General features: G+C 53.8%; 6 protein-coding genes across 6 annotated transcripts; 4 read left to right on the top strand and 2 right to left on the bottom strand.

Moving 5' to 3' along the window:
• Window positions 1-382: 382 nt before the first annotated feature.
• On the bottom strand, window positions 383-1,767 carry BDZ83DRAFT_717785 (cellulose-growth-specific protein; the record flags this gene model as incomplete). The annotated part of the gene is made up of 5 exons (XM_060511987.1): window positions 383-497; window positions 733-880; window positions 1,086-1,293; window positions 1,466-1,644; window positions 1,704-1,767. The coding sequence occupies 5 exons, from the start codon at window positions 1,765-1,767 to the stop codon at window positions 383-385; spliced, it is 714 nt and encodes a 237-aa protein (XP_060367538.1).
• A 2,555-nt stretch (window positions 1,768-4,322) lies between these two features.
• Window positions 4,323-5,295, top strand: BDZ83DRAFT_750032 (fungal cellulose binding domain-containing protein; the record flags this gene model as incomplete). Its single annotated transcript, XM_060513863.1, has 6 exons — window positions 4,323-4,473; window positions 4,541-4,676; window positions 4,728-4,843; window positions 4,903-5,126; window positions 5,184-5,231; window positions 5,284-5,295. 6 exons carry the CDS (start codon window positions 4,323-4,325, stop codon window positions 5,293-5,295), a joined length of 687 nt encoding a protein of 228 aa, XP_060367537.1.
• A 4,657-nt stretch (window positions 5,296-9,952) lies between these two features.
• Window positions 9,953-12,412, top strand: BDZ83DRAFT_612932 (general substrate transporter). The gene is made up of 4 exons (XM_060507734.1): window positions 9,953-10,491; window positions 10,551-10,839; window positions 10,891-11,744; window positions 11,804-12,412. Exons 1-4 carry the CDS (start codon window positions 10,366-10,368, stop codon window positions 12,128-12,130), a joined length of 1,596 nt encoding a protein of 531 aa, XP_060367536.1. The 5' UTR covers window positions 9,953-10,365; the 3' UTR covers window positions 12,131-12,412.
• Window positions 12,413-14,181: 1,769 nt separating this feature from the next.
• On the bottom strand, window positions 14,182-15,966 carry BDZ83DRAFT_206485 (alcohol dehydrogenase GroES-like domain-containing protein). Its single transcript, XM_060501679.1, has 3 exons — window positions 15,719-15,966; window positions 15,432-15,664; window positions 14,182-15,379 (listed from the first exon to the last, which is right to left on the bottom strand). The coding sequence occupies exons 1-3, from the start codon at window positions 15,873-15,875 to the stop codon at window positions 14,411-14,413; spliced, it is 1,359 nt and encodes a 452-aa protein (XP_060367535.1). The 5' UTR covers window positions 15,876-15,966; the 3' UTR covers window positions 14,182-14,410.
• Window positions 15,967-17,134: 1,168 nt separating this feature from the next.
• On the top strand, window positions 17,135-18,793 carry BDZ83DRAFT_612926 (uncharacterized protein). The gene is made up of 2 exons (XM_060507733.1): window positions 17,135-18,184; window positions 18,262-18,793. Exons 1-2 carry the CDS (start codon window positions 17,584-17,586, stop codon window positions 18,498-18,500), a joined length of 840 nt encoding a protein of 279 aa, XP_060367534.1. The 5' UTR covers window positions 17,135-17,583; the 3' UTR covers window positions 18,501-18,793.
• Window positions 18,794-19,245: 452 nt separating this feature from the next.
• Window positions 19,246-21,226, top strand: BDZ83DRAFT_206462 (uncharacterized protein). Its single transcript, XM_060501678.1, has 3 exons — window positions 19,246-19,858; window positions 19,921-20,186; window positions 20,246-21,226. The coding sequence occupies exons 1-3, from the start codon at window positions 19,665-19,667 to the stop codon at window positions 21,160-21,162; spliced, it is 1,377 nt and encodes a 458-aa protein (XP_060367533.1). The 5' UTR covers window positions 19,246-19,664; the 3' UTR covers window positions 21,163-21,226.
• The last annotated feature ends 340 nt before the right edge of the window (window positions 21,227-21,566 follow it).

The raw sequence follows: 21,566 nt of genomic DNA, 5'->3' as shown, positions 1-21,566 counted from the left end.
CTCCGCCAAGTTCGTGTATTCCACGAAGCTTTTTGGTAGATGAATCAAACAAATGAAAAAAATTCAATCGATTCAATATTTCTTCTGTTTTGGATCGTCTCGTATTCATCTTAGTCCACATCACTTACAGGCTATACAAAGCGGCACAGCCAGCCAACCAGCCACGCACGCTGCCCGCGCCGTGGAAACCGCGGAAACCCTAATACCCAACAACCATGGCTATCGTGAAGGAACATGTCTTCTTTTGCGTCACTCTCGTCATGAAATGACACGAACAAAGGCCCTGGATCAACACTTTGCCACAGGTCCTCCCGGTACGGTGTAAGTTGTTGGCTATATTTCGACCCCGCCAAGACATCAGCACGACTCGCTCACGATGACTTCACTTTTTTTCTTCCGTGGGCGCGGAAAGGTTTGCGCGCGAGAAAAAAAAAAAACTCACCACAGGGTAGTAAATGTTGATCAAGATACCGGGTTCGTTGCCAGTGTATGCGCCCCTAGGTGATACGCGGAGATTAACACACCTGCCAAATCCTATCAAGGTTCCATGGCGACAGATTTTTTTTTCCATGTTTTAACGAGAACGAGCCGCGCGCCGCCCGCCCGCCCGCCCTCCTGCCCTGCAGGTGGAGTTGCCCTTGATGTGGGGAGGCGCTGGGATTGGGAGCATTGAACATGGGAACAAGACTGGAAATATCTGTGAATGGCACGGAAGCTAAGGAGACAACTCACGGAAATCTGACAGTAGGCGAGAACGAAGTGCCGCTCCCTGATCCCGTCACCTTGATCTGGGCGCACGAGATGTAGAACTGGGCTCCGGCCTTGGCGCTGGCGGAGTGTAGTCCAATCTGCTCGATGCGGAGGAGGTACTCTCCCGGCGCTAGACTCCGTCAGTGCTCCGCGTCCAGTCATACATACATACATCACACACGGAACGGGCGTTGATAGTATTTTCCAAGTGGCCGTTCGTGATCACGGCTGCATGATCCCAGATAAGGGGGCACACTGGGGAAAGCAGCAAGCACCATGTAGCACGAGTAAGTCGACACTTGATCACTCAACAGGAAGAAGTCGTCGTGACGTACGTGTGCATGAGGGGATTTGAAAGTTGAAGCCCGCCTGGTTCGAGGCGGGGAACTTGATCTGCCCGTTGCCTGTCTGCGCACCTAGCTCCCAGATCTTTGCCCAGGGACCGCTGCCGTCGTAGGTCGTGACGTTGGACCCCGCGGCGGGTGAGAGCCAGACGATGACGGGCCCATCGTGGTAGATTGCTTGGTCCATTGCGAAACCGACCTGCGGAGAGTGCGTTGGTTAGTGAGTCGTCTTGAGTCGTGTCGACTCGCGGATTGTCGGATGTAAGGTATCTTGACCATGGAAAAATCGGAACCGGGAAGGGGGTGAGGGTTAGGGAGGCGGATAAGGGGGGCGTGAAGAGGTCAGAAGCAGGAGGAAGAGGAAGATTTACGGTCGAACCGGCCGCAACGGTGGCTATCTGCGTCGCCGGACCGGAGGAGAGGCCGCCAGCATTGCAGACAATATCTTTGCTGAGGACGTCTGTGACGGGGCTGTTGTAGTTTGTGTTGCGTCGGACGTGGACGTATTCTCCCGTGTTGACGCCCCCGACCACGAGGCTCGTGAAGCGGTCTAGTTGGAGAGGACTGTCAGTTAGGGATGGGAAGGTCTTCACTTCGGGGGCTCCTCACAGTGAGCGGAGACGAAATCGCTCAGGGCGACCAACGTCGTAAGAATTGCGATGAACGCCTTCATATTAACACCTAAGGTGAATGCTCCTAGGGGTTACTGAGAGGTACGGGATCACGTAAACACTTCACGGAATCTCTGCGCTATTCGCCTCGAGGGCGATGCTCGATAGTTAAAGTCATCGAGAGACCGATTGACAACATGTTTCGGAGAAAATGCCCCTGAGATCCATTGAATAGCTTTAACTACGAGACCTATAGCTCCTTCCGCTACTTGGCTAAACACATAAAGGGGTGTCGAGATTAGATTGCCGAGACGTGACGATGTTACAAGATTGGATATAGCCGGTGAATTCTACCGCGTCACATGAGAGCCCAGGCCTCCATCTTAGCTTGCTGCGTCGTAGGGTGCTTGGTTCAGAGTCCACTCCCGTTATGGTAACCCATATTGATAGAGAGGTTCGCTCTGTGTCGCTTACACGTAGAGAACGTGGACTGCTATAAGGGCTCCAAGTCTTGTGTGTCCATCCGACTGATTCGCTCTCACTATTTCGGCGCCCTGGAAGATAAACCAGTCGGCTCGTCAAAGCGGAGAAAAGACTGAAAAGAGACATCATTGAAAGAGCGAATTTCCAAAGCGCTTATTGCGGTAAAGCTAACCCCATTGTATTGGTAGGCACCAGTCTGGTTGTAGGTCACAGCGCAAAACAACAAGCACAACTCTCCTTGCCTCTTGTTCACAATTATTCATCTCTAATCACGAAATTCGTTGTTTGTTGACATCATCAAGTATCGGGCCGACTCCAATTAAGGTCACGGCAGCTATTCAAGTATACTACTCGACCGCATCAGTAGACTATCCGTACGAGACTATTGTTATTTCTCCGACCCGGAATCAAAACTCTAATAAAGCGGTCAAATACAACGCCCGCGATACTACTCGGCATGACATGGGTACAGTTCGCCTTATCGGCGGGGCTTGCGGAAGCTCTGATCCCGAAGAGCAAGGGGGTGGGCATATTCCACTTCCCGGGCGGGCCGGGGATCGATCCACTTTCTCGCTCCGGTCGGAGACCGGACGTGCTCCTGAGATACTCTAGTCTGATGGAGAGTCGTTGATCGCGCGGCAAACGACTTGATATGAACTTGTCCGTCTTCTATGCTCAGTTCGAATTCTCATGAGATGAGTCAGTCCCGGGACCAAATTAGCATACTCACTCTGAGGCCATCCCCATACTCTTCTGTTGTATTGCTGTCATGATTTGACTGGAAGGAGCTCTGATGAATTGGATTGATTACTGGTTAGTGGAATCAGATTAATACATCAGTGATCGGAGGGAAAGAAAATGTACCGTTTAGAGCCCGGAGGCTGTGGCTCCGGGAGACTCCGTCTTACGACCCCGGATAGCTTCGAAAAAGGAGTTTGATATTAAAATAAATCACTCACTCAGAGTATTGTGAGTATCAAAGCAGAGATTTCAGGACTGGCTGTAGACTCCTATACGATTGATATCATGAGATACGCAACCATGGAGGTAAGGCGGTAAGAGCATCATGTGTTGTGAATCCAGATTATCACTGCCCATAGCTCCAGTCACCGACACTTTGAACACAAGCTTCAAATGAATGCGGGAAAGATATTGATTCTCAGTGTCTTTGAATATTCTCTAAAATCACCTTCCTCATTCTGCAGTCCGTTGTAGTGGAGGCATTAAACTCCTATAGACAACGCTTCTTAGCAACGTTGAACTCAGCCGAGGCCGATGGTTGCCAAGTGATCTACACGGCTAAAATGCTATCCCATACAAGCTTAATTTAAGTAAATTGCAGAGTCCGGGGTGCATTTCATCTCCGGCAAATGGGCGGCTCACGTGCCATGCACGACTTCTGCCGGTGGGTACATCACTTTCATCACCGTCGTCAAGATTCAACGCTGCCCTTTGTCCGCGTTGCTTCCCCTCATAGGAGGAATCAGTAACGTAGCGTGCAACTGTGTAGATAGCCGCCTCGATGTTGAGTCTGGACGTGCCACCGTTGAAGCACGTCAAATCATCCCAAAGAATCCAGATAGCCGCCGTCTAAGTGTAGCTCTGTGTATGAGAGTAAGCTGGACACATAGAGCACATCCTCGACTAAGGTACTAATCTTTACCCATTCAAAATTCAAGTCTCGTGGTTCGACAACACCGCTTAGCATTGGCTGACGCATATTGGGCACAACCAGGTCAACTCAGCATCTGGTACCATCTCCTGGCAGTCAGAGCAAACCGCCCATCACGCGATGCACCATGTTCCGGGCCATGTGCCGGAGACCCGTCAAGAACCGAAGTAATCCCACCTCTAATCGTTGCCGCGTAGTGGATTTGATTGAAGACCAAAGTTGATTAACCCCCTTCCCAACCATAACTGCTCTCCGGAGTAGCATCAGGGAAGCAGGACCTCCGAGCCGTTTTACTACGACCTGGTGAAGAAGATGAACGTCCTACCTCCCTTTAAATGACAAGCACAGAGCCAAGAGCCTGTAGACGTTGCTCCCTCCTCTTCATCCTTCTTTCGAATCAGCTCCGGCTCCAAGTAAACGCTCGTGTTATCTGACCAGACGCAACCTAACCGATCCGTCGCCATGAAGTTCCTCACCGCCGCCGCCGTCCTCTCGGCAGCCGTCTCGGAAGTCTCTGGGCACTACATCTTCCAGCAACTGTCCGTAGGGTCCACAAAGTACGACGTCTTCCAGCACATCCGGAAGAACACCAACTACAACTCCCCCGTTACTGGTAAGTGCCACCGTCACTCGACTCGCGTGTTTCTGAACTAGGTAGAAGATACTGATCGGCTCGACAGACCTCGCCTCGAACGACTTGCGATGCAACGTCGGCGGTGCCAGCGGTGCCCAGACTACGGTTGTCAACGTGAAGCCCGGCGACGCCTTCACCTTCACCCTCGACACGGCCGTCTACCACCAGGGTCCCATCTCGCTGTGAGTACTTGCTCGGCCAATGCACAGTACCGCCTGCTAATACACTTCCAGCTTCCTGTCCAAAGCGCCCTCTCACGTCCAAGACTACGACGGGTCCGGAAAATGGGCCAAGTTCAAAGACTTCCTCCCAACTTTTAGCAACGGTCAGGCAACCTGGCCAATGAGACGTACGATACTCGCTTCACTCTTGAAGGAAAAGACAGTGAAACTGATCTCCGGTGTCTAGAAACCTATGAGTATAAAATCCCGACGTGCCTCCCCAACGGCGAGTACCTCCTGCGCGTCCACCAGCTGGGCATCCATAACCCCTACCCGGCCGGCATCCCGCAGTTCTACATCTCGTGCGCCCAGATAAACGTCACGGGCTCGACTGCGTCCGCGAGCTCGTTTGCGCCGACTCTGAGTATCCCTGGTGCTTTCAAGGACACTGATCCCGGGTACACTGTCAATGTGAGTGTCCCTGTGGTGGAGTGCTGTGTTGCGGTTTGCTGACGTGTACACTTGTAGATCTACCAGCCTGGATTCACGTCGTATGTGGCTCCTGGTGGCGCCGAGGTAAGTTTGCGTAGTTGGGTGACTTGACATGCAAAGGCTGACGATTACGCAGTGGACTTGCTGAGTTTTGGGTTCGTGATTGATGGAAATGGTCGTGGCATTGGGTGTTTCGCTTCATAATCCTCGTCCGGTTCCGTGGCTAGGAATACATGAATTGGAGACCTTGATAATGCCTTATTGAGACACTCTTTACACAGCTTGTGTTCGTTCCTCTGGCAGCTTGCCCTCTCATCAACTCGGGAACAGTGACTCGTTCTTGCATGCAATTTGGGTTCTTTCGACCTCCAAGTCTGAGTAAGTCAGGGCCGAGCTTCTGGTGACTTCACCAAAAACGACGAGATTCTGACCATTCGACATCAACTTGTCCATTGTGATCAACTCTGTCGTCAAATTTGGCATCAAATCGAACCAAAATATTCGAGGCTTCTGATTCTCAAAGATAAGGTCGCGCGATACCAAGACGGTGGTTATCGGATTTATGCACCTGGTCGGGGATTTATGTAACGGGCCGATTACCAGATCTCGACCCTCGCACAGCATAGCCTTTGACTGATGGAGGCTCCAGCTCGGTATCCCTACAGGTCCGCGCGTGGCATGTGTGGGATCTCGTTGCATCCTGGATTCTGGAGTAAGCAGGCTTCTCCAGACTCCGCGATGTCTCGTGATGTGCACTTGAGGGGTACATGAAGACTAGGTCAGAGGTCAGCCAGACCATCAACCCCGTACCCAGCCTGCCATTTCTTTACTCCGTAGCCACTGGGCCGTTAGAGACACGGGGTTGGCCCATCCGCCCCCGCGGTGCGTCCCCGGGAAGAGACCGGTCTGGCCTCACCACCCGCAGCAGGCCAAAGTCCCGGAAACGCTGAGGCCGGTGCCTGGCCATCCTGTAGCCCCTCGATCTCATCATGTGAGCATAGCGAAACCGGCCATCGTTCGATGCCGCGTAGCCGGTTCGGTGCCAATTCGCCTCGTTGACAACAGCCGCAGCGGCTCTGCTCTCGCATCATACCCGTGTATCCATCTTGAACCTCCCATACTCTCCCACGTCACGGTAGGCGAGGTCCTGAACCTACCGTCTCGAGTGCGATTTAGCTTGATGGAAGGTTGACCTCTGCCGCTTTCCCGGGAGGCGTTGGAGCCATTTCAAACTTTCTCTGGTGTTTCGAGCGAACCAGCCCCGTAAAACCGAGGATGCGTCGGCGCTCGACTGCGGGCGAGCTAGGGATGACCATCGATAGTTCGATACGCGAGGATTCTCCAGCAAAGGCGCGCTGGCGGAGAGAAAGAACCCCGCGTTCCTGGAGATATCGGGCCTTTGGTGGGACTACTGGTATATTCGCAAGCGAGAACTGCGCGAGCGCCCGCAAATGAGGCGTCTGAGACGGAGCCCATTCTCGTTGCCAAGCGGCCTGTAGACGTTGCGGCGCGCTGTGCTGTGCGTTAGGTTGTTGGCTAACGGGTGATAATGGGATGAAAGGTTGTGGTGATGTATGTTGAGAGGTTGTTGAGAACACGAGGAGTGCCTACAAAGGCTAGTACATCGAACGACGTCTGTAAATCAATTGCGAGGAGGCGCTGAGGGTGTAGCAGCATGGGCGGCTCAAGTGAAGTCGTCGTGGGTTTGCGGCGTTTTGCGCCAGGATTGTTGGCCGAAGCCGGGATGGAGCCCGGGGCAGAGACATCGAAGAAGCGCCGAGAGAGGCAGCGGGAATGTGGGCGACTGGGGAAGAGGCGCTTAAAAGAGCGAGATTATGGAACACGGCCGATCTGACAAGACTGACAGGCATCGGGCCAGATGGAGGCATTTAGCTAGGATGAGAGTCATTGTCGACAGTAGTCGGGATTTGGCGAGACTTTCGTACGGAAGTCAGTGCTGGAGTGGCAGCTGTCACCCGAAGCGACGGGATGGACAGGCACGCCGCACGATACCTGGGTCGTGATGCAGAAAAGTCCACATAGCAGAGTACTGTACCCGTTCGAATACAGTCAAGTTCAAGACGGCGAGCATAGGCGCGGGCCATAACGGGCGGCGGTCGAGGGGTGGGTACGCGGAGACGGCGAATTTCGAGATGGTGTGAGGGCGGCCGAATGAAAGAAGGTCGGTGAATTCCGACTGAAGCCACTGACGTCTTTTTGCGATTCGACGATCTGGTGACGGGTTATGCCTGCAGCAAACACTTTGGAGTGGTTTGCTAGTACTATCATCTGAGCGAGCGTACCAATCTCGAATGTGCCTGATGCCATCATGAATGAAAATTTTAATAAAAAAAAAAATAAAAATATCACGGTTCATTATACAGAAATGAAGACGAACAAAACTTTCATGTCGCAGCTGACGATGAAGGTGGAAATTTTGTGAAGAATAGCAGCGAGAAAAATAGCGTTGGAGATGAAGTGGTGAATGCGCAGCGAATGAGAGCAGCTAGTACAAGAAGCTGCGGATCCAACATGGAGAGGTAAGCAGGGGAGGAGCGTGGGCACATTAAGGTATTGACGGGGCAGCTGCGAGGTAAACGGGCCGAAAGTGAGTTTCGACTTTTTCAGTCGATCATGGCCAGGGGTCCCTCACCTTACGTCTCACACTCAGTCTGACACTTTCACTCTCATAGGGAAGCTCACTGATAAATGAGGGTGAGACTTTGGGGAACGACACTGAGAGTGTGAGGGAGACTGAGCCGAGGCCAGGCGATGATTGCCATGACCCAGTGAGTCGGGAACGTAAGGCAGCATGTCAGATGTCTCGAAATGACTGGGCAGGACTCGCCGCAGATCACGAGGGTGACACGATGCATGAGGTGAGAGGAAGAAGCTGGGCGAGAATGGCCATGTCCATCGTCAATCAAGCCTTGAGAGGAAGCAAACGCTGTGAGCTTGTGAAGACGGCAGTTGGCGGAGCCGGCCACGGCGGATCTTGGCTGCATTGCTAGTTGCTTTACGGGTTGTGTGCCTCCTTATGTAAGCTCATCAATGGAAAGATCTCATTCGAGGCAGACGGCACCTCAGTGAGCACTGAGAACCAAGTGAGAGAGAGAGAAAGTAAAGAGTTGCGACTTCCTTGGCCGTTGCTTGTTTCCTTCCAAGCTCAGGCGATCTGCTTGGCTGATTGGATCGCCGAGAGTCCACAACTCCACATTAAGAAAGAGTACGTATCGCTAAGCGATGCCTTCAGGCGGCGAAGCGGCGTGGCCGTTGTGGGGTCTCCACACAACTTTCAAGTTTCCCCAGCCCGCCTTCACTACGCAGTACGTACCTACAAGCTACGCCGTCACTGGCTGGCGAGCCGCAAACCGCACATTCTCTCGCTCCCATCGTCTTCTTCTCGCCCACATTTCGCACGTTCAAACTCCACCTCGATGCTTGATGGCTGAAGCCTCGAGGGACCTGATTAGCGATCCGTCAACGTACGGAGCACCTCGGGCAGTGTACCTCGATCGATCACAAATCCCCGAGTCTGCAAGTCTCTACTTCGTACGGTTACAGTACCATCAGCATCAAAGGCAATAATAGTTGCCATACAATGCCACTACTCCGTAAACACAACACTTCATCCACTCTGTTTGTTTGGCATCAGCTAAATGGACGTCTAGGTACCTTACGCGATGCCAGGCCCATGTTGAACCCAAAAACAGACACAAACCAACAATGAATCGAACCATTGCGGATAGAATACCGGTAGAATGCAATGATCAGAAGGGAGGGGCGTGTGTTCTAGTTCACCAGAAAAAGCTGCCCCACGGCCCACGCCCTGCCCAAAGGCTCCAAACGCCCTGGCAATCTCCAAACTCCCCGCCCTTTCTCCATCTTCTCCATGTCCTCCAGTTCTCCAGAAAACCTTTGCCAAATTCTTGGGCGAACGACTCGCGGGGATGCACGAGATGCGACTCGATGCGACCCAGAAAAACCTTTTCACCACACCCAACTTCACCAAGATCACGCACTCCGTATCCATGCCATCGGGCGGAAACAATCACATTGTCCCTATTCAACGTCGGCCGCGCCGTTCAACGTCGACCTGGCTCTACCTTGTAGGCTTGTAGTGCTTGTCTGATGAACCGTTGGGGGCGTTGCTCATGTGTCCTTCCCGTTGCTTTAAATCCAGCCTCCGATATCTTTACCTTGCCTGACTGGGCCAAGCCGTAGACTAGACGCGTAGAGCAGAGATCTGCCGCCAGCCCGCGTCTTTTACCTATGTATGAACCAACCTATGTGCCTGCGTGCCTACGTGTTATGCCGCTGAGAAAGAATCCAACTGCTGTGAAACACTTGCTACCGACCGGAGCTACCCCAGAGTCTCTAGAGTCTCCCCCCTCACTCCCTCTCCTTTCTCCTTCACACCCTCTCACCTGACTAGCGCCGGCCATTCCCCTGCTGGGGCTCATTCACATTTGCTGGGGGATGAGGGGGACCCATGGGAAACTGGTGGGCTAAACTGGCGACTTTACGGCTGCGGATACACCAAGGTAGTCTGTTTTATTGTTTCTGGTTTTTTTATGGTCTACCTCCCCCTGCCACCTCGCTCGTGGGATCGTCACAACTGTACAAAGTATCCAATACTTGATGCTATGCTGCTTAGGTGCCTTGTTGTCTTGGTACTGGGTTCCGCGAGCCCGCGATCAACCCACACTCTGCTTCTTCCTCCCTCCACATCCCAACATCACCTCGTGATCGTCCATCGGCCCTATCCTGACCTGTTGGACGTCTCTCCACATGGTTTGTCTGAACTTGAGGTCAATTACACCCCCCCTTTGCAGAAAAGAAAAACCTTGTTGCCTTGTCATGGCCCGCGTACGGAATACGGATACCACGAAAAGTCCTACTAGGTAACTCAGGTAACATGCGGTGGCACCGTGGCACCTCTTCCACTTTCCCCCACCTTGGGGAAGGTTTCCTGTTGTGTGGGAGCTCCGCGTCGTACCGCATCCTGGGGACGAGTTTATATGCTCGTCGTTTCCTCCCATCTTTTCCCCAGACGTCTTTCTTTCTTCTCCGTCGTCGCGCTCAAGCCTTTCACTGCCCATCACTTCCACTCAGACGCAGAGTCCGAGCAACTACATCCCCTCCGCTCAACTCGGCTTGAACTCTTCTCACGTTGCCAACTTCACACTCAAACCAGATACCCTAGCCCGCCGTCATCATGGGTATCAAGCCTGAGGGCGTCCCAGGCAAGGCCTGGCCGGCCATTGCCATTGGCTTCTTCGTCGCCTTTGGCGGTCTCCTCTTCGGATATGACACCGGTACCATTAACGGCATCCTCGAGATGGTATGTCTTGATTCCGAACACCTTGGTATAAGACGTAAAAACTGACCGCCATTCACCAGTCCTACTGGCAACGCCTCTTCAGCACTGGCTACGTGAACACCGCCGGCAACAAGGACGTCTCGCCCGATCAAGAATCCGCCATCGTCTCTATCCTCTCTGCCGGCACTTTCTTCGGTGCCCTGGCCTCCCCCTTCCTCGCCGATACCATCGGACGTCGTATGGCTCTTGTCGCCTCATGCTGGGTTTTCAACCTCGGTGTTGTTCTCCAGACCGTTGCTACTGCCATCCCCCTTTTCCTGGCCGGTCGTTTCTTCGCCGGTTTCGGAGTCGGTTTGATTTCCGCCTTGGGTCAGTATTATCTGTTCTCCGTGATGAAGAACCTATGCTAACCGTCTACAGTCCCCCTCTACCAATCCGAGACCGCCCCCAAGTGGATTCGTGGTGCCATTGTCGGCGCCTACCAATGGGCCATCACCATCGGCCTGCTCCTGGCTGCCATCATCAACAACGCAACGCACGCCCGTCAGGACACTGGATCCTACCGCATCCCCATCGCCGTCCAGTTCGCCTGGTCTCTCATCCTCTTCTTCGGCATGCTTCTCTTGCCCGAGACGCCTCGCTTCCTCATCAAGCAGGGTCACATCGACCGCGCCACCAAGGCCCTGGCCAAGATCCGCCGCCTTCCCGAGAACGACCCCTACGTCGCCGAGGAGATTGCCGAGATCAAGGCCAACAACGACTACGAGGCCACCATAGGTACCGGTAGCTACCTCGACTGCTTCAAGCCCCCCGTTCTCAAGCGCCAATTCACCGGCTGTGCTCTCCAAGCGCTCCAGCAGTTGACCGGTATCAACTTCATCTTCTACTACGGAACGCAGTACTTCCAAAACTCTGGCTTCTCCAACGGTTTCGTTATCGGTATGATCACCTCGTCCATCAACGTCGCTTCCACTCTTCCTGGCATGTGGGCCGTCGACCGTTGGGGACGCCGCCCCTTGCTTCTCTGGGGTGCTGTCGGCATGTGCGTTTCGCAGTTCCTCGTCGCCATGCTGGGAACCTTGACCACGGGCCAGGACGACACCGGCAAGATTATTGTGTACAACCTGCCCGCACAAAAGGCCGCCATCGCCTTTGTCTGCGTCTACATCTTCTTCTTCGCCTCCACCTGGGGCCCGCTCGCCTGGGTTGTCAACGGTGAGATTTTCGGCCTTAAGACCCGTGCCAAGTCTCTGTCTCTGTCGACTGCCACCAACGTAAGTCTTCCAATGAAACCCCTCTAGATTTTGAGTCCAGAACGCTAACATATGAACAGTGGCTTCTCAACTGGGCCATCGCCTACAGCACCCCCTACCTCGTCAACTACGGCGACGGCTACGCCAACCTGCAGTCCAAGATCTTCTTCGTCTGGTTCGCGTGCTGCTTCATCTGCATCGCTTTCGTCTACTTCTTCATCTACGAGACCAAGGGTCTTACTCTTGAGGAGGTCGAGGAGCTCTACGCCGAGGTCAGCGTCGCCAGCAAGTCGGTCGGCTGGAGACCCGCCACCAACTTCCGCGAGCGCCAGGCCGCCGAGGGCGACAAGGCTGTGCCCAACAGCGATGGTGACATTACGCACCACGAGAAGACTGTTGGTGTCTAAGAGGGGATGGAGGGGGTTCTATTGCATAGCGATGCCGAGGCAGGGTTGATAAGATGAACCCCGCCGAGAGTTTAATGTCTGTCATGACGGGTGGGCGACGAAAGATACCTACGTTTCTATTTACTTCAAGATACCACCAAAAAGTTCAAGTTAAATGTGCCCGATACAGTTTGCCAGGTGATGTTATCGTTACTGCTGAAAGTCAGAAAGCGGTTTGCAAATGTCAGACGGGCATTTTAACCTCCGTGGCCCTGATGGACAAGCATGAGTACGGTAGTGAAGGTAACACGATGTGAAGACCTTTACGGTGTAAGCAGATCACATTGCCAGCAACAGCCGATAGGTCGCATTCAAACTTATTTTTGTCCTGTGATCTTCGCAAGTAAGGTAGGCACTGACGGATCGCGGCACGACTGCCTTCACCACCCCCTGCACGGCACAAACCCGGCAGCACGCGGCCCCACGACCCCTCGCTCCCGACTGGTCCTCCGGCCCGGCACTTGGGTTCTCTCGCTCCCCCAATGCCCGACAATCACGCGAAGTTCACCCACCCAGTCCCCGGCCCCATCTCCCGCTTCCCCCGTAAACTTTGCCTCCCGACTTGCCGGCTCCAGCTCGCCGGGTGTGGCATTTACACCTAAATGTGGAAGTATTGCCAGCCCACGTGCTGTTTCCCACCTGACGGACTTACCTTATCTTGAATTTATACCCATGTCGTGAGTTTTCTTTGGTGACGTGGGGTGCGTTTATTCAGTTGGACAGGCTGAATGTCGGCTTATCGCCAGGCGTTGGCTTCAATACGATTGGCGGGGGGAGTATAGACCTGCCAAGGGCGAAATCTATCTGCGCCCTATGGTTGAATTTGGGCGTCGGGCGTGATGCGTCACAGACGCCATCTTGATCAAAGGGAAGAGAAGGAAATCATATTCCTGGCGTGTTGGTATCGTAAGCCCAGGCAACTGCATGGGCAATGGCGTCGGGCAAGGCTTCCGTTGGTCTCGCGATGGGTGTCAGCCGGTTGCATGATTGGCGGCCTGGGAGGCGGCGATCTATCTGCGTTGTTTAACACCGAGTCAAGTGAAGGGTCAAAGGGGTCGGTGAAGCAGCGTTGGCGGTGAAAAGTATAAAAGGGAGGCATTGTCGCCGAATTTATGCTTGATATCTTCCCACACTTATATCCTCATACACACTACCTAAGAAATCGCCGTCTATAAAGCCAAACCTCATTACCGCGAGCTCAACTTTACTCTGATCACTTCCAACGCAATGGCTTCACGATACCCAATGCCCAACACCTACACCAAACCCACCAAACAAAAGAGCGACTCCTCGTCTTCTTCACTTTCTGCCGCTGTCAAGTCCATGTTCTCGGCTCCTACGTCGTATCCCTCCACCCCGTACTCAACGTCAAAGTATCCTCTCCCGACAGCGTATACGCCGAGAGATGGGACAAACAACAAGGGATCTGTTGGGGAGCAGCAGATAGGCATGAGTTCAAGGGTTTCTGTTGAGTCGAGGTATACTATTGATGAGATCAAGGAGGAGCAACTGCGTGGACTGGGGCGGTAGAGAAAAGAGATAGTTGGCGACGAGGGGGGCTGTTGATTTAGTGGGATCATCGTTGTGTTGCTGAGAGGAGAGTTTACGGTGGGCTGTTGAAGGGGTAGAGAGCCTGTTTGTTTGTATTATCCAATGTGCCGAGTTGATTAAGTTGAATTGGATCCTATGGGTGCTTGTATCAAGTCTGGACAGACCCATGAGATGTGTCACGTCGTGTGGCATGATATCAGCCACAGGCCGATGAGCGGTACAACGAGCCCCCCGTGTGCTGACACGCTTTCACGATGATGTTTCTTCCGAGCTTCAGCCATCCTACATATCCAGCTGCCTGAAGTATGCGTCGTCATCAATACCCAATGGACGAGGAGACATCCAAGTGTTCGCCTCGAGGGGTGGTTGGCATGGTTATTCCTGATCAGGACATTTTCATCTTGTCTAGGGCATGCCTAACAACCCCCTCCAACTAACCTCGTGTAAATAGAAAATTAAATGACTGACATTATGAATAAGCAAGCCTTATTTCATCTTAGCGCAGGTAGTAACTTTTGATGCCGTCGAAATCTACTATTCGATGCTTATGTTCAAGGCGCAACTCGTCTTAGTTCTCCGTTGTATACCGGCCATCGCGGTCGAGTGTGATATAATAGTCTAGTAGAGAGTGCAATGTTCATCATGTCTCATTACAACTACGTCGCTAACACTTCTAGCCAACCCTCTAGCCTAATACACCGTCAACTCAGGTGACCCCTCCGCCCTGGGGAACGAAAACTTTGTCTCGACAAAAATCTTCTGGATCCCGTCTTCGTGCTTGTCAAACTTGTAATACACTTTGTCCAAGTCGTCAAGACGGATGCGGTGCGAGAGCATCTGGTACACATCAATCTTGCCCTCTTGGATCTTCTTCAGCAGATCCTCCCAATACAAGTGAACAGGCGCCTGCCCGTTACCGATAAGCCGCACCCCGCGCTCCATCAGCGACCCAATGTTGAAATGGTTCGTGTACCCGACATACACGCCCGTGATGCCCGCCCGCCCAAAGTTGCGCACGCCCTCAATCATTTCGTTGACAATCTCGCTCGTGTCCGTCTCCGCGCCGAGCGCAATCTCGACCGTGTGAAGCCAGCCCTTGGGGTACTCCCCTGCCGCACACTCGAGCGCGGCGTCCGGCCCACGTCCGCCGCAGAGTTCTTTCAGTCGCGAGACGACCGTCTCCTTGTTCGTCACGCCGTGCGAGAGCGTCTTGTAGTCGATGAGCGCGAGCTTGTCCGCGTGCGCGGCGGGCCACTTGGACTTGATGTAGGAGAGCCGCGGCTCCGTGTCGACGAAGATGACCTTGGAGGCGCCCTCGTCGAGGGCGAAGGCGCCTGCCATTTGGCCGATGGGGCCCGCGCCCCAAATGGCGACTTGGTCGTTTGGGTAGACGGCCGTGTCCTTCACGCAGTTGTACGACGTGGCGAGGACGTCGGAGAGGTAGAGGGCCTTTTCGTCGGGTACGTTGTCTGGGATGGCGAGGAGGTTGACGTCGCCGAGGGGCACGCGGACGTACTCTGCCTGGCCGCCGGCAAAACCGCCTGTAAAGTGGGAGTAGCCGAACATGCCGGCCGTTTGGGAGCCATACATCGACTTCTCCATTGTGTTGGAGTTTGTCCGCTCGCACTGGGAGGAGAGCTTTTGCTTGCAGTAGAAGCACTGGATGTTTTTCAGCTTCTTGCTAACAGTCATAAAAGGACGGGAAACGTACACTTCCGCACGCGATTTGGAACGAGGCGACGTAGCGCTTGCCGACCTGTGCTTTGGTGACGGAGGATCCGACTTGGTCGACGACACCGCAGAACTCGTGACCGAGGATGTCGCCCTTATTCATCTGGACGACGGAGCCGTGGAGGAGATGGAGGTCGCTGCCGCAGAGCGTGCTGCCGGTGACCTTGAGGATGACATCGGTAGCCTCGAGAATCTTTGGCTTTGGAACGGTGACTGGGCGGTGAGATTAGGATTTATCGTTGCAAGGGGTTGTTGTTCATCACTCACCAACTTCAACCTTGTTCTTGCCTTGCCAGACGAGTGCCTTCATGAGCTCGCCGTCGTCGCCTTTGCTTCCGCTGTATTCGGTTACATCTTGGGCGGTGATGGCGTCGTCTTGGTGGCCAATGGCCTTTTCGGCTGCGTATGCTGCTTGTGAAGCCATTTTATGTGTGATTGCTGATATGAATTCTTGGGGTTGGAGAGAAGGCCAGAAGGAGTCTACGAGATTTGTTGACAGTCACTTGTCAAGTCATCGGTATCACTGGTCCTTATAGAGATTGCGAAGAGAACACAATCATCACACAACTAAGCAGCCAACGACTCATCCAGGTCCAGACGCCTCGAATGAACCAGTCGAACGAGCGCGATGCGACACTGGGCGGGCAAAAGACTGAAGTTCATGACGGCGCGGCGGCGTCATTTTCGACGGAGACGCGACGTCATGGATCCCAGCGCCTCCAGAGAGACACGGCATGGAGCAGCGGAGCTTTACTTCCTAGAGCCAATGAGAGGGGCGTTTCGGCTCGAAGCGGATATGCATGCACACATGGTACGCCTTTCTGGACCGTTGGCGTGGGTTCATATGAAGATGAAATAAGAAGCAGGCAAGGGTGACACGAGGCTGAAAAAAGACATGCTTATCCGAAAGAGGATGGCCGTGGAGGGTTGGAAACGGGACGGCATTTGCAAGTTTTGCGATTGCCTGGGGAAAATTCGATGTTGCCCCCCTTCGTTGCACCCCGGCTCACGACTGGAGACTCGCCGTGTTTCATGGTTCGTCAGCTTCGCGTCCGGACTTATGAAGAATGAGACTGGGAAGTTTGGTACTGAAGGTCGGTTAGGAGAATGGACGACGTCAGGTGCGATTGTGAGAGTGCTTGTCAGGCTTGAGTAAGCTCGGCAGTGAGTCGAAAGAAGGTCTGGGTTCCTATTTGGGTGGATATAGGCGGGGTCCAATTTTGGCGTGATGTAAGTCTTTCAAGTGAGAGCCAAGCTCATCTGATTTGAAGAGTCTTTCGTGTGTTCATCGCATGTGTGGAGGATGGCTGAGGAGATAGTGATCGGGTGAGATGAATTTCACTTTGCATGGGACGAAGTGAATGGGAATAGAGTGTCTTTATTTCGAACTCAAGGTCATCAAGGTTCTCTCTTGCAGTAACTTCAGAATGAGAGAAAACACCGGCCTTGACTCCTGAACCTAACGTAGCGCGTATGAGAGGATCTATGAGATTGAGGTGGGGTGAAGGTTGAACTAAGACAGACGTCACCACTCGGAGATCGGCTAGCTCATCTCATTCTGATGTGACGAGAACACCCAGATGGCGCCAGCTGGGATCAAGATTGCATGTGGTAAGCAAGAATACGATTAGACAAGGGCTCTTGTTCTCTTAGGTAAGATGAGTTGACACGTGAGTTGAGTAGCAGAAATAAAGACGCAACGGCGGCACAAGGATGGAGGTCCGCAACCCGCTCCCGTCGAGCCGGGAATGAGGGGAAAGTGGAGTCGAATTGGGGCCTTCAACTCACATAACTTGGGGTAAAGGTGCGGATGGAGGACCAGACGGAGGAACTCGTTGCTCGGCCGCATTGAATCCCACATTAGCATCAGGAACCCGCGACTCAATATGGCAATCCGGAGCATGCTGCGTCCGCAAAGGACAACACTGTCGTTGGATCTGCCAATCTGGCCACAAGCAAGTCTGTTTATATGAGGAGGGCCCGGGCAAAGTCATTTGTAAGATGAGGGAAGAAAAGACAGTCTGCATGTCGTTCAAGTTCCTGTGTCAGTCTCTCATCGCATTCTCAATCGCTCGTCACGATACATTATCACAAGAAAACAATTCACAAAAGGCAGTAACACAACCACCACAATGAAGTCCGCATCCCTCCCCCTCACCGCCACGCTCCTCGCGACAGCCGCCTCGGCCTTCCAAATCGGCAAACCGCCCATGCCCCAAGCAAAAACCACAATGGCAGACAACTTCCCCTGGCGCGACCCCTTCACCTCGGCAACAACGGACGCCTACACCCCAGCCTGCTCCTCGTCAAAGACCTTTGCCGCGACGCAGTACACCCTCCACGACCTCTTTGACAAGCCGCCGACGGGCCTCTTCCCCTGGGGCGACGGTCTCAAGACCTTTTTCTCGGGCCGCGAGTACCCCGGCGGCTGGGCCGGTCTCGACCGCCACATGTACGACCGCAACGTGCTCATGATGGAGTACGCTGATGTTCCGTTGCGCGTGCGCGAGTGGATTGAGGATGAGGAGCGGGCTGACGGCGCGGGCAAAGGGTTGTTTGCTGTGTTTGAGAAGCCTGCTGGGGAAGAGGACAAGGTTACGGAGCGGGTTGTTGTTCCAGGCGAGGCTGACGAGGTTGATCGTGGACTTGATGAGGGGAGGGTTGCTATTTTTGCGCCGGGGGCGTTGTATCCTGTTCTTCCTCTGTTTGTCGCCGATGGTAGTGAATGTGAAGGTGAGTCTGGCATCCGTCTCGTTGCCTCTCGATTCGTTCAGCGTCTTTTTAAGAGCAACTGGCTGACATCATCGCAGCGACGCTTGCCGACTTGAGTAGTTACAAGGCCGTACCCAAGGATGCCGCCGTCGTGGCGTGGCCCGTTAGCCATACCCGTCCCGATACTGCCAATGACAAGAGGGACATTGAGTTCACCATCAAGGCTCAGGTTCTCAAGGTGAAGGAGATTGCATCAAAGGCCGAGGCTGATGCAGAGGAGTCCAAGGTGGCTAATGAGAAGACAAAGTCGTCTGATGCGGCCAAGGATGAGTTGTAAGAGGGACGTTCTGAGGCGCAAGCGAAGCTGTGAATTGCATGTATGAGGAGATTCCTACCGCGGTAATTTTTATTGATTAGTATTTCCTGATGACATCTTGATTTTGAGTTTGATCAAGTGCTGATTTTGAGACTGCCTTTGTTCGTAAAGACAAGTCCTAGCGGCGCATTGCCCGTGTGTTGTGATTGTCAATCAACAACAAGAGACTCACGACTGTACGTAAAGCTTGATCTTTCAAGCTGACAAGCTCCACAATGCTGGCGAAGCTGGTCCGTGTGTGACCGCCTCTGTCAGCGATCTGCGCTGAGAATGGGGACAGGAGGGCATTATTAATCCAGATCCTTGGCGTTTTCTCCGTGGAACTCCACGGAGCGCCGTGGCCGCCACGGTGGCTGGGGAGCTCCACGGAATTCCACGGATCTCACACCGACGCTGACCGAGGCTCACCGAGAGGTGGACCACTTACACGCCTGTCTGTGGTCTCGTCTCGGTCTCGCGGTGCAACCGCGCGGCAATTAGTAGTGCTCTGCCCAGATGAGTTTTGAGGTGAAATTTTCGGAACCTTGCGAATTAATGATTATTAGGCAGAGTCGAGTTTGGACTTGAACATGAGCACTTGGCAGGAGCGTAAGTGGGAATCCAAAGCGTTTTAGGAGAGCGGTGTTGTTGAATTCCGAAGGAGACGGTCGAGTCATCTCTGCATTCTCGAAAATGAAGAATTAAAAGAGGGGATCCACTCAACTTTGTAGGACCCCTAGCAGCGAGATTTGCACACTGTTCCACGAGGTTGAAGTCTCCCGGCGTCTACTACAAGATCTGCCGGGGAACCCGGTGCCCCATGGACGTCTCCTCCGTGGAGTGCCCCGTACGCTAGCTGGGCCGTTCAACCACCGCCACGGCAGCAGCCGCGATACTACCACATTGCGCCATCGGTTCTGCACTCGACTCCGCGGGCCTCATGTCGAGACTATAGCGTCGTCCGGGCTTGGTCCCGTGGAAACTCGAGATGCCTTTAAAAGTGAGCTCCCCAAACACTTGCTTCCAATTTTCCAACAGTATCAGCATCAACGTCATCTCTTGCTTCATCATAGCATATCTACAGTCTTCTCACACTCTTACCCACACCTCTATCAACTTCCAGCCAACTACAGGTCCACCGCAAACATGCCCGCCCGCTACGAAAGCTCCCCCGCGAGCCCGGAACCCCTGGCCCGGCCCCTGACCTTCCCCTTCTCCGGCAAGACGGCCAAGAATCGCCTCCTCAAGAGCGCCATGGCCGAGTCTCTTGCAACCTGGAGCGCCACAGAGCCCTCGAAGAGAGGTATCCCCACGCCCGAGCTCGTCGAAGTCTACCGCCGGTATGTCCTCTCCTCTCTGTCTTCACACATGAAGCACCTAGGTACTAAGCAAAGACTATTAGATGGGGCCAAGGACCAGACAACTTTGGCATCATCTCCACGGGCAACATCACCATCGAGTTCGAGGACGTAAGCACCCTCGGCGACATGATCATCACCCCCGAGTGCGCCCCCGAAGAAGGCGACGCCCGCTTCGAAGGCTTCAAGGCCATCGCCGCCGCGGGCAAGGTCGACGGCAGCCTTATGGTCGGACAGGTCAACCACCCCGGGCGCCAAGTGCAGAAGAAGATCCAGCCGAACCCCGTCTCCGCGTCTGCAGTCCACTTAGGTAAATGTTCTCTCCAGTTCGCTCGATCATTCACTCTTTGATACTAATAGCAAGAATAGTACCTAAAATGGGCATGGAATTCGCAACGCCCCGCGAAGCCACTCAACAAGACATTGCCCGCTTCATCGAAGGCTTCGCCCACGCGGCAGCCTACCTCGAGAAAGCAGGCTTTGACGGCATCCAGCTGCACGCCGCGCACGGGTACCTCCTCGCGCAGTTCCTCTCACGCACGACGAACCGCCGCACCGACGAGTACGGCCCGCAGACGCTCGAGAATCGCACTCGCTTGATTGCCGAGATTGGTAAGGCTGTGAGACGGCGGACGTCGCCGGCCTTTATCCTGTCTGCCAAGATCAACAGTGTCGAGTTCCAGGAGGGCGGGGTGACGACTGATGAGGCGAGGGAGATGAGTTCCCTGCTTTCCGGGTTGGGTTTCGACTTTTTGGAGATTTCGGGGGGCACGTACGAGGCTATGGGGATGAGTTGGGAGAAGGAGAGTACGCGCAAGCGGGAGGGCTTCTTCCTCGAGTTCGCGGATACGGTTGTCAAGGGACTCGGCGAGAACGCGGCGGCGCGCAAGACCAAGGCGTACATTGTCGGCGGGATGAGGACCGTAGGCGCGATGGTGAAGGCGCTCGAGGTTGTTGACGGGGTCGGGCTGGGACGTCCCGGCGCGCAGGAGTTCCGATTCGGGTCGGAGTTGATCTCGGGGAGGGTGCAGGGCGCCGTGCAGCCTGTTGAGATGATTGAGAAGGATATCGGGGTGGGGTTGACAGCGGCGGCGGCGCAGATTCATCAGGTTGCGCGGGGCGAGGAGCCGTTTGATGCGAGTGATGAGGGCGCCGTGGGGAGGTTTACGCATGATATGCAGGCTTGGTTTGGGGATTTGATTGCTGATGGGGACAAGTTGGAGCATTATGGCGCCGTCAAGTATTCTGGCGAGACTGTGCCTTATGGGGAGACCTCCAAGGCATAGTTTTGGTTGATTGATTGTAGACATTGGTCATGCATTGCCTTGGTGTTGCTAGATTTAGACCTGCTTCTAGATTGGAGATTTTAGTTTTGTTTCACTTTGAGTATTGAAATTAGCTTCGATTTTAGATGTTAGAATTCTACGATTGTGCTTGAAATGGCCTTGGTTGAAACTTGTGATCTGATCTCCTCGTTCACCGAGTGTCGTGTAAGTGATCTGGTGTAGTCAACTCGGTGAGGCCCGGTGAGATTCTTTGGTACGTACTGAGAGTCGGTGAGCTCAGAACCAACTTGGACGATCCCACCGCAGTAGTCAAACGCTGAGAAAGCACGCCTGCAGTAGGAGACACGAAAACCAAAGATCCAAAACAGATCGACGATTAATAAATTCGAGTCCGAGAAGCATTC

The sequence above is a fragment of the Colletotrichum acutatum genome, assembly GCF_030867785.1.
Source record: "Colletotrichum acutatum strain CBS 112980 chromosome Unknown BDZ83scaffold_24, whole genome shotgun sequence".
Classification (NCBI taxonomy): Eukaryota; Fungi; Ascomycota; class Sordariomycetes; order Glomerellales; family Glomerellaceae; genus Colletotrichum; species Colletotrichum acutatum.
The sequence above is the reverse complement of the archived record's forward strand: the minus strand, read 5'-3'. Positions and strand labels throughout refer to the sequence as shown.